At 34.9% G+C, this 12,035-nt stretch overlaps 1 protein-coding gene across 3 annotated transcripts in view; it reads left to right on the top strand.

The window, feature by feature from the left end:
* POLQ (DNA polymerase theta) overlaps positions 1-12,035 on the top strand; it is a 92,779-nt gene that overhangs the window by 53,150 nt on the left and 27,594 nt on the right. For 2 of the 3 annotated variants that reach the window (XM_006905550.3, XM_015596105.2), the window contains 3 exons: positions 2,051-2,291; positions 7,704-7,897; positions 11,757-11,894. In XM_006905550.3, the coding sequence (XP_006905612.1) occupies positions 2,051-2,291; positions 7,704-7,897; positions 11,757-11,894 (573 nt within the window). The remainder of the gene's footprint in view (positions 1-2,050; positions 2,292-7,703; positions 7,898-11,756; positions 11,895-12,035) is intronic. The other variant, XR_003048547.1, reaches the window with a different exon arrangement.

Here is a 12,035-nt window from a genome sequence, read left to right as displayed (position 1 = left end):
TACGACATTATAGATGACGTAGGAACTTAATTCGTTTAGATTAATTAGCTTATGGTAAAATTAGTTTTGTTATGTGTTATTCTGCTTAAAGTTGCAGAACCTATGGATGATGTTAAGTGAGGACTTATTGTACTCAGTTGTTATTATCAATATAATCAATAATAATGCAATATTTTTAATTTCTTAGTTTCTTTAGCTTTTTTGGCAAAGATTTTCAAAGGCAGTATTAGATAAGCTAAAAGTATCTTTTTCTATACTTCAAGCCAGGCTTGGTATATATGTGATAAATACCATGTAGTTTCTAAACTGACCTTTACTAGATATAAAAGGTTGTCACTTAATTTTGATGTTCCAGTCCAAAATGAAAATATGTGTAATATGAGCTTCTCATTAATACTGCAGTAGCATCTCAGATTTATATAGTACCGTTTACACAAACTACAATAGTCCATAATTGGTTTTATTAATTAAAACACTTTTGAGGTATGATGATCAAATATTAATTTATAAAATCTCACTTTATAAGAAACATTTGCCAACTTTTACATCAGAGTATCTTTCAATACTCCCTAAAAGGGCTCCGATCACCAATTTCTAATGTGGTGGAGGGAAATTTCCCCACACTTCCAACAATTCTTCTGGTAACAGCTGGGTGTCCTACAACTCAACTCAATTCTGACACTATCTACCTGGAGATGGTTCATATCCCACAGGTTAAGGGCTTAGTCCCACAAGATCCCCTCCACAACCCTCTTCGTACTCCGGCTGCAAGCCCAGGGTATGTTCTGTGCTTCTGATCATCTATAAATCTGAGGTTCCCAGGACTCCCTCCCTGGGTTTAATTAATTTGCTAGAGCAGCTCACAGAACTCAGGAAAGCAGTTTACTCACTAGATTACCAGTTTATTACAAAAGATATTAAAGGATATGAATCAATAGCTAGATGAAGAGATACATAGGACGAGCTGCCATGTTTTCCCCCAGAACCTTCATGTATTCACCATCCTGGAAGCTCTCCTTTTGAGTTTTTATGTAGGCCTCATTACATAGGCATGATTGATTAAATCATTGGCCATTGGTGATCAATCTCCAGCCTCAACTCCCAGTGGGCCGAGAGGTGGAACTGAAAGTTACAACCCTCCAATCACAGGGTTAGTTCCTTAGCAACCAGGCCCCATCCTTAGGTCACCTAGGGACATTTCAGAAGTCACCTCATTAACATAACAAAAGATACCTATACATTCCTCACCACTTAGGAAATTCAAACGGTATTGGAAGCTCTTTGCTTCCAATAGGGGCTGGGGATGAAGACCATATTTATATTTCTTATTATAATTCAGAATATTACACCCCCATATAAAACTACATTCTTAGCCTACAGAAGAAGTAACTGAGCCATGTAGTAATTGTCAGAATTATGGTCAGGACAGGATTTAGATTACCTTACTCTAAATACAGTTCTGATCTGCTAGATCTACTGTTAGAAACTATAGGTCTTCTAGTATAATTGGGAAGCTAAAAATAGCATTCAGGACCAGTTGGATGATTGCAGTAATAAGCCTTCATCCTGAGGGGAAAGCCTAGAGGCTTTCTAAAACTCTGAATATGAAATTTTAGTGATAAAATATTTACATCTCATTTCTTCTGATGTTGAAAGAATTAAATAAACCTAAAATTAACATAAGCATATCTTTGTAGCTTAGACAAAATCAACCTTGTGGAGCAGAGTCCATCTACATTTTCAGGAAACATGGTTTCAGTTAGCTGAGAGGCACTTGGTTTTAAGCTTGCTTCAAAACTAGGTCATCAGGAGCATTGCAGTAATGGAAAAATTGTAAGTTTTCCTTCTTTGAAGGCCACTGCCCTTATTGGTACTAAAATTCAGTCCCGGTACAATTATCTTTTTTTTATCCTGGGAAGACCACTGAGTAAGTGTAAAGTGAAAATGAGTGAGATTAGATAGGAGCTTTCATTTTTTTCCTCCTTTTAATATAAGGATACAGAAATGTCTTTGAAATATCAAGAAAATATTCTGATTGCTATCCATTCAGGTGGCATGCTGGTTATTAAATCCAGATTCTAAGGAGCCGACTCTTCACAGCATAGTTACCAGTTTTCTTCCTCATGAGCTTCCACTCCTAGAAGGGGTAGAGACTGGCCAAGGAATTCAAAGCCTGGGACTGAATGTCAGCACCGAGCTTTCCGGGCGATATAGAGCATCTGTAGAGTCCATTCTCATCTTCAACTCTATGAATCAACTCAATTCTTTGTTAAAGAAGGAAAACCTGCAAGGTAAAGACAAAGTTCCTGACATTTTTATGCTGTTACAGACTGGTGATAATTATATATTTAGTCTCTCTTTATCACAGGTGGATAAATTTTTTTACACTTTTTATGCAAACTATATTTGTGGATTGTCTGATACAGGGATCAACAAACTTTTCTGTAAAAGTCCAGATAGTAAATATTTTTGGTTTTACAGTCCAGATGATCTCAATCACAAATACTCAACTCTGCCATCATATTACAAAAGCAGCCATAGATAATATAAAAATGAGTATTCTAATAAAACTTTATTTACAAAACCAAGTACCTGGCCCTAGTTTGGCCATAGTTTGCAGACCTCAGACTCTACTGTAATGAAGAGAATTATGGAGGTTTTATTCATGTATTGCTTGTTTTATATTTGAACTTTATCAAATGGTATCTATTCACACTTAGAATATATCTTTCATGGATTTAAAAAACTGAACTCTTTGAGAAACTATTCACAGTTATGTTTTTCTAGCAAAGGATATTTGTGTGAATCTTTTTTTCCCTCATGACAAATAACATGAATTTATTGTGCAATCTGCTGGCCCAGACTAGTACCTTGACTTCACAGAAGTTAGCATATGCTTATGGTAGAAATGATGAAGTGGAACCAAGTTGGCTTCATTGTGAGAAGATATAAACCATGAATTTGTTGCCTGATTAATAAATACTAGAAACAGCAGACTGATGAATTCACACAGAACAGGATTCGAATCTGAGCTGTACCACTTACTAGTGAGGGGCCTTGGACAAGCTTCTGAAACAGTCTCTAAGTCTGGTTCTTATAACGTTGTTATAAATGTTAAATGTGGAAGAACTTAGTGCAGTGTTTGCCACAGAGTAGACATTCATCACTGTGTTGATTGATTATCATTATTATTTTTACTGCTAAAACAAACTCTCCGTGCTGATAGTAATGTTCTCTCCAGCATCACTGGGTAGAATAATACAAAGACCAGACTGACTGGTTTGTTCATAGGAGACTTGCTTAAGTATTGTTAATGGCAGCTTTTGAACAGGCACTGAAGTGTTTCAAACTCACCTTCTCTAAGCCAATATAGGCAGGCCAAGGAGTGGGAGTGTGTGGCACACATGCCACAGGACTGCCTCTTTATTCATGGACGATAACGCTGAATGAACACAGCACTATTTCCTTCTCAGTCTGCCTAGTCTACCCGTAGGATGGGTGTCCTGGATAGTCTTGTAGTTCCCAGACACCAATACTTAACACTGTATAATAATGCATTTAATACCTCTTAGTCATCCACTTTTGAAAATTTTCAGGAAAAAAGAGCTTTCAAGGCACACTGAAATTGTGAAAGTTAAAAGATAACCAATCTGGAGGGTTTCTTGTACTTTTCTGGCAAGGAAAACCATAGTCTCCTTTATACTTGAAAAACTGCCTTTAAGTAGCGGGACGGTCCCCTTCCAAATATATTGAAAGCTTATAATTCTGATAACAGACAGCAAATGTCTATAAAAGTTACAGACTAATCCATACCACCATCATTAAGTGTTGATATCTGGGAACAACAAGGAGACTTGCTTAAGTCTTGTTAATGGCAGCTCTTGAACAGGCACTGAAGTGTTTCAAACTCAGCTTCTCTAAGCCAATATAGGCAGGCCAAGGATGTGGTTGTTTATTTTAATGGATCTCCAGAATCTTCCTCTTTTTCTTTTCTCATCCTCTTGCCTGTTGGGTGGGTGTATTCTGGCAGCTGATTTTCTCCCAGTAGAGAACTGATTTTTGTTATGGTATGAATAAATGTGTCTTTGCTTAATGTGACCCAGGACAAAGTATCCTGTTCTTTTTACATGCATCAGTTGGATCCTTTCTAGAGTGGTTTAAACATATATGAGATGATTTTCTAGGTATGGAATGAGTTGGTTTCTCTCTTTTTTAGAGGACCTCATCTGCACAATTTTGTATTAGTCATAATTTTTCTTTCATGTACACTATCATCATTGGTTTATGAATGGTTTTCTTGTTTTTTATTCATTATTATTTTGCTAACAGAGTTATTCTAGTTTTATTGAATGAGTTGATGAATATAACCTCTTTTTAGTTTAGAGGAGTTTATCATAGAAATGATGTATTCCTTGAAATTTCGATAGCATTTACTTATAAACTGTTTCTTTGTGGAATTATTTTTTTCTACTACTTTGATTTCTTTAATAATTGTAAAATTATTCAATTATATCTTTTTTATTATGTTTTGGTAAGCTATATTTTTAAAGAATTTATTTCTTTCATTTAAATTTTCAAATTTATTGTCATAAATCTATTGTTTCTTTTTTCCTTTTTTTAAAATTTCTAGTTTATCTGTTATGTCCTCTTTTTTTCCATAATATTCCAATTTTTCAGTCTTTTCAAAGGACAGTTTCTGCCTTTGATCTTTTGAATTGTTTTTGTTTTCTGTTTCCTTGATTTCTGTCAACATTTATATTATCTCTTCTTGTTACCCTGACTTTATTTTGCAGTCCTTTTTTAAATCCATAAGTTTGATACTAAACTCGATGCTTTTCATATCATTTTTTTATTTTTTAATTTAAATATTTAAGGCTATCAATTTTTCTTACAGCTCCGCTTTCATTTTATCTCACAAGTTTTACCATGAAATGTTTTCATCTTTTTATCCTAAATATTTAATAATTTCTATCATACTTTTGACTCAAATTCTATTTATTTATTTATTTATTCTTATGGTGACATTGGTTAATGAAATCTAATTAAGTTTCAGCTGTACACTTTAACAGTTCGGCGTATATATGTTTACACTGTGTATTCATCTCCCATAGTTAGGTTTCTTTCTGTCACTACATATATGACCCTCTTTACCCCATCTACCTCCCCCCTCCCCCTTACCCTCTGGTAACCACTAGTCTGTTGTCCATGACCATGAGTCTCTGTTGTTTGTCCTGTTCCTTTGTTGCTTTTAGGTTTATATCCCACATATAAGTGATATCATGTGATTTTCAACTTTTCCTGTCTGGCTTATTTCGCTTAGCATGATTTTCTCAGGGTCCATCCATGTCGTCACAAATGGCAGTATTCCATCTCTTCTTACAGCTGAGTAATATATTATTGTATATATGACTGAAATTACTTAGAAGATTGGTTTTTAATTTACACATATTTGGAAACTTTTTATTTTGTATTTTTATTATTACCTTCAAACTTAATTGTATGTAGTTAGAGAACATGGTTGTATAATACCCATTCTTTGAAATTTTTTTAGTTGCTTTGTGACCTAAACCTGACTTATGGTATAAATGGTCTGCATGTATATAAGAGAATGTGTATTCCAATTTTGGATGCAGAATTTTGTAAATGTCTGTTAAGTCAAGGTTGTTGTTTAAATCTTCTATATCTAATTTTTCCTATACATCAGTCAACTTTATATATTTTGAGACCATTTTATAAGATGCGTACTTAAAATTGATTTATCTTCCTGGTGAATTAAACTTTCTATCATTGTGTTGTAACCAGCTCTACCACTAAAATGATTTTATTTTTAGGCTATTTTCTGGAATGAATATGGCAGCATCAACTTTCTTTTGATTAATATTTGCCTCATATACCTTTTTTCTATTCCTTTTAAACCTTTCTAGGTCCTTATGCTTTAGATGTGTCTTGTAAACAGAGATAGTTTATTCATTTATTTTGCAGACTTATCAATATTTTTTCAAATTTACCAATTTATTGTGATTATTAATGTATTTCTATCCATTACATTTATTGATATATTTGCACTCTGTTTTCATGCTGTTTTACCTAGTTTCTATTCATCTTTTATTATGTAAACGGTTCATTCATAACTGTGCCCAGTATGCTATTCTGAGTCTAATGATTTCATATCTGCAGTTCTTGGAATCTAAATCTGTCATTGGGTTGTTTGAATCCCATTCATATTTCTTTGCTTCTTGTATTTTTCATAAGCTGTGAGTTCATATAGGATTTGATTAATGGAGTCCTGCTGGCCTAGCTTGAGGAAGCTTTACTTTAGAAAGGTTTTCCTCTTGTCTCTGCTGGTTATCAAACTACACTGCATCGAAGGACCATGTTAGCCTTCCTTGAGAGTTTTGGTTCAGAACAGGGATCCGAGAATCTACTTATTCTCCTGTTGCTAAAAGATATATATCCCTTTGACCTTTTGTCTATAGGACTTCATTCCCATGACAACTTTGCTTTTTCTTACTGCCTGACAATCCACGCTAGCTCCTTGTGTAACTCTGATTTTGTGCTGCTCTGACTGTTCTTAGTCTGACCATAGTATTTTATTTTTCTGGTCACACATCCCATGAATTTCTGCTTTGAGTTTAGGCCTCCAAAGCCAGACCGACTTCCCAGTAATTCCTCCTGACTATTAGAGGCCAGTAGCTCTCACATGTTTGTTTGGGTGATGATTATGGTTGTCCCTGGAGATCTCCTTGCTGATTGAGACCAGCAGTGCCTCAGAGAATGAGTATATGTAGAGTTGGGGGTTAGGCCAGGGTTGCTCTGAGACCTAGTGACCCATAGTACTGGAGGCTGAAGTCTTTGGAATGGATTTTTTCTTAATGATTTAGGACAGTACATTTCTCACAGTACATTTATGGACACTTTTCAGGATGTTAGAAGTATTGTATAAAAAATGTTTTTATCATCAAATAACTTTAGACTTTCAGTTACTACAAAATTAAGTGGTTGTCTTTGCTTCATGTCTTTTCAAAGTCTTTAGTATATTAAGAGGCATCATGAATACCCAAGAGCAGGATATAAATGCTGAAACTCATAATATATAGTGTTCTCAACTCTACCCTTTTTATACAATATCTTTGAGACAAAATTCCAATGAACATACTGGGAAAACTGATTTAGAATGGCAACTCTTTTGATAAATGTCAGCAGACAGAAAAACACACTGATTGTTATTTCTGGATGTTCTTTACTCTTTGGTGAGCACTGGAAAATATAAAACCTCCACATTCAGTTTTTTTTGTGCAAGCATGCATACCATGAGATCAGGAATATTGGAAATAATTTCAGGGAATTAACACTTTGTAGCAACTTAACAAGTAAAATTTGCTGTCTTGCTCTTGTTAGGAGTAATAGCAGAAACATTATCTTGGAAGAAATGCAGTCTCTTGTAATTCAGACTGTTCATAAGATTGCCAATTCTTCTACTCTCTGCATAGACAAGGATAGTAATCTAGTGCTTAAGTGGAAAAGTGGCAAGTTCTTTTATGCCTTTCATTGTTGATTTGAGAACACTACTCAGGAGACTGAATCTTGGAAGATAGCTTATGTAGCACCTCTGGATTTTGCTAGAAAAATTCTATGTGTGTTTAGATATTGATACTGAGCTAATTACTTAGCTAGTGAAATAATGTTTTGTTTTTCTCTTCCAGATGTTTTCAGTAAAGTGGAAATGCCCTGTCAGTACTGCTTGGCCTTGCTAGAGCTAAATGGAATCGGCTTTAGTACCGCAGAATGTGAAAGTCAGAAACACATAATGCAAGCGAAGTTGGATGCAATTGAGACTCAAGCCTATCAACTAGCTGGCCACAGTTTTTCCTTCACCAGTTCAGATGACATTGCTGAGGTTGTATCATGGGAATAGAGAATTTAGAAAAGTCATTTTTAGGGTTACAGATGGTTCGTATATGTGTTTTTCCTAAATGTGTTTACCTAAACATCAAAGATCAGTTTTAAAAAATTCAGTTAACCAGAATACTTTGGAGATAGAGTATTATAACATCTAATTTGTAATTTGTATCGTATATTTATGAAATAGGAAGGTAGTAAAGAAGGCTCCTAGAATGTATGTTCCATGAGAAAGAGATTTGTCTGGAACAGAGGAGGCACTCAGTATATGTTTGTTGAACGAAAGACAGTTGCATAACAATGTCACTGTTTCTCCATGAAATTTGTTGTCTCATGTACTCTCACTCCTTCCTCACCCCCAAATCCATTTTTTAGAATAAAAAATTAGATATTTTTCTCAGTTATTAATGAAAAAGGGATTTTTGTAACTGTTTGCTTTTTAAACTTAATTTAGATTTTTATTAGGTCAGTATCATTATCTAAACACACATAGAGTTTTTCTAGCAAAATCCAGAGGTGCTACATAAGCTATCTTTCAAGATTCAGTCTCCTGAGTAGTGTTCTCAAATCAACAATGAAAGGCATAAATTATATAAATTTGACATACTTTACTCTTATTTTTGTTTTCAGAGGTTGGTGTTATTGCCAACTGCAAAGGGTGGTTGGATTGTTTTAGAGGGGTTACAAATGTAGATTGGGTGCTTACACTTGATAGCATTGAAGTTATAGTGTCTTCTAGATGTTATTCAATAATATAGCATATTGGTAAAGATCATAGGCTTTGTAGCCAGATTTAGTGAGTTTGAATACTATCTCCTCCATTTATTTACTAACTCTAGGACCTTGGACTAATACCCCAACTCTTTATATCTCGATTTCTTCATCAGTAAAATAGGTTTTAATTACCTCATAGAGTTGTGAGGAGTAAATGATAAATGTAAAACACTTAGAATAGTGTCTACCTCATAGTAAGTGCTCAATAAATGTTATATATACTCATAAAAATGCCTGTTTTGAAGCCACAGTTTTGTTTTGTTTTTTAATGAGGAACTTTGTTTCTCCTAATTATGTAGTATATTTGTATTTAAGTCAGTGGTGTCTTTTGGGGTATTTTTATGTTTTCTTTTGAGTTTTTAGCCCAGAACTCTCCAAGTCAGTACCTAGCTGAAAACATGTAAAATTACATAGGGAACTTATCAAAAATATAGAATCTCTGGATTTCAGCACAAGTAGGCTTGGAGCAAAGGCAGGAATCTGTGCCTCGTGGTTCAGATGAGGACTAAGGCACAAAAGCCATAGGCCTAGACCAAACTCCGAGCTTAATAATAGACCTTTGGTGTTATTGGCTTGTTCCTAGGTCTTCATGTTAAAATGGAAATTATATTTAAGGTAACTAACAGTTTTACACTTTTGACTATTTAATCCTTGGTTATTTTAAGTTGAATCTTTGAACTGAGCAGGATACTATTACTCACCTAGAACTGCACTGTCTAATACAGGACCCACTAGCCACTTGTGGCTATTTAAATTTAAATTAATTAAAATTAAATAAAATATTTCAATTTGTGCTAACCACATTTCAAATGTTCAATAGTCACATTGTGGCTAGTGGCTACCGTATTGGACAATGCTAATATAGAACATTTCCATTATTGCAAAAAGTTCTTTTGGATGGCACTGGTCTAGAGCAGGGATCAGCAAACTATAGGTTGCTGGCCAGATCTAGCCCACCACCTGTTTTTGAATATAAAATTTTATTAGAACACAGCCACAGCTGTTCCTTTACTTATTTTCTGTGGCTGCTTTCGTTCTATAATGGCACAGTTGAGAAGTTGTGACAGACAATAAAATCTGCAAAGATGAAAACATCTATTGTGTGCCCCTTTATGGGAAACATTTGCTGACTCCTGGTCTAGAGGGAAGCATGGGTTAGTGGAAAGAAAAAAGGACATTAGAGTTAGAAGACTCTTGGTTCTAATTTTTAATTCTACTACCTTCTGGCCATGTAATGTTGAGCATGTTTCTCCAGCTGTCTACACTTTCCGGATTTGTCACAGAATTGTTATAAAGATTACATGTGATGATACATGTTAAAGTACCTAGCATAATGGATGGCACATAGTAAGTGCTCAATAAATATAAGTGCCTCTTGTCCCCGTCTAGTTCAGCCCTCTAATTTCACAGGTGTGTTAATTGAGGCCTGGAGAGGTAATTTATATATGAAGTTTTCATAATTAAACCTGAAGGATTCACCAAAAATAGAAGCTTAAGATAAAGAACTTTTAAATACATGACCTGAGCTCTTTAAATTATCTTAATTGTGATAGTTCTCCCTTCCTGGGATTGCTGATTTGTAGTTACTTTAATAATGTTTTATTTTTTCTATTCAATTATTTGATTTTCTCCTATTCTGCCATTAATGTATTCTTTGACATCTGTATTAGAGTTGCCTGATAAAATACAGGGCTTTCAGTTAAATTTGAATTTCAGATAAACAATGGATAATATTTTAGTGTAAGTATGCCCCATACAACTCAGATTTAACTGTGCATCTTGCAATTTTATTTGCTAAGTGTGACAACCCTAATCTCACACATGCATATCTATATAACACAACTTTTGGACAAAATAGTTACTAACATCCATAGTAAGCCTCAGTATCTTTTATATCTAAGGCCCCAGTTATTCCCACTACTTAAAACTCGAACCAGATCTTTGTTTTTATTATAACTGCTGTTCTAGGGAAGCACAGGCATATCTTTCCTTGCAACCCTGACCCAACTTGTAGAAAAAAATTCTTAGACTCATGCAAATGGTTTCAATTTTTAAGATTATTACTGGGAAAATAATCCAAGGTTTACGAAAGCCCATTCAAGGTCTATAAATGAATGAGTAGAGGTAGTATAAGTGTTCTGAATTGCCTGCATTTTAACCCTTGTAACTTGAACTAGTGAATGTCTATGGGATTCGCCCTCTGCCCCAGAGCCCGGATCCCTGCCTAGTTTCCTTAGTGGGTGCTTACTGGCCACTCTCTTGCTTTCATTATTGCTACATTGATTTGGCCACTTTCTCCTGACCTTTTGTGCCCAGGGACTCTCAGGGCCCAGCTTTCGGGAAGTGGAATTAGATGGCTTTTTGGACCCCTTTCTACTTTAGTGTTCTCTGATTTTTGTGATTACACAGTAGCCATGAAGGCTTCTATATTGTCCTGCTACAAGGGCTTAAATGATTGAGCAGCCACATTGGTTACCACATCAAGTGATATTTAGGAGAGCTCACAATCCTCAGGGCAACCTAAAGTCTCAATGTCAATAGCGTATTTATCAGATGTTCAGCACAAAGTATACATTCCTGTGTTTTTGGCTGTTTAAAAGCCTGGTGTTGGTATTAATCTGCTAGTGCCTAACTTAGGGTATGGACAGCTGACTTGACGTATAAATTTTCATTGCCATTATTTATCAACCCTTTTCCACTTTGCCCCGAGAATACTTGCCAGCGATGTTTGCAGTTGGAAACAAATGACATCATTCTATTTATAGCATTCTGTTTTTAATAGTGGTATTTTCCATTTACAAAATATAGTAATTCTCAATTGCCAAAAATGTCAAATCCTAGAAAACGTAGCATTTCTACATGTGATGTTAAATTAACACTGGCAGTGAGCTGCACTTCTTTTTTCTAAACTGAAAAAGAGCTAAATGTGCTAATTCCAAATTGTCCAAAAAAAAAAAAAAAAAAAATTCTTCTAACCTGTGCTGAACTGTGTAGGTTTTTCCTCAAATAACTTTTAAAAATGTTTTCTGAATGACAGTATATGAGATTTGATTCTTGACTAAAGAAGCATTAATTTCTTACAGGTTTTATTTTGGGAATTGAAGTTGCCACCGAATGGAGAGATTAAAAACCAAAACAGCAAGAAAACCTTGGGTTCTACCAGAAGAGGGAATGACAATAGATGCAAGCAAAGACTGGAAAAACGGTTTAGCACTAATAAGGTGCTCTTTGGGCGTAGTTAGGTAGAATCATCAACTACTTTTAGCTTTTTGGTGTCTTCAAAGTGTGCTGATGAAATCCAGATTCGACATAGCCCACCATTCGAATTTACCTATGTAAAAACAAATTGTTTTATGATTTAG

Source organism: Pteropus alecto, unplaced genomic scaffold, assembly GCF_000325575.1.
Source record: "Pteropus alecto unplaced genomic scaffold, ASM32557v1 scaffold251, whole genome shotgun sequence".
In the NCBI taxonomy this organism is placed as follows: Eukaryota; Metazoa; Chordata; class Mammalia; order Chiroptera; family Pteropodidae; genus Pteropus; species Pteropus alecto.
Note: the sequence above shows the minus strand (reverse complement) of the source record. Positions and strands in the feature narration are given on the sequence as shown.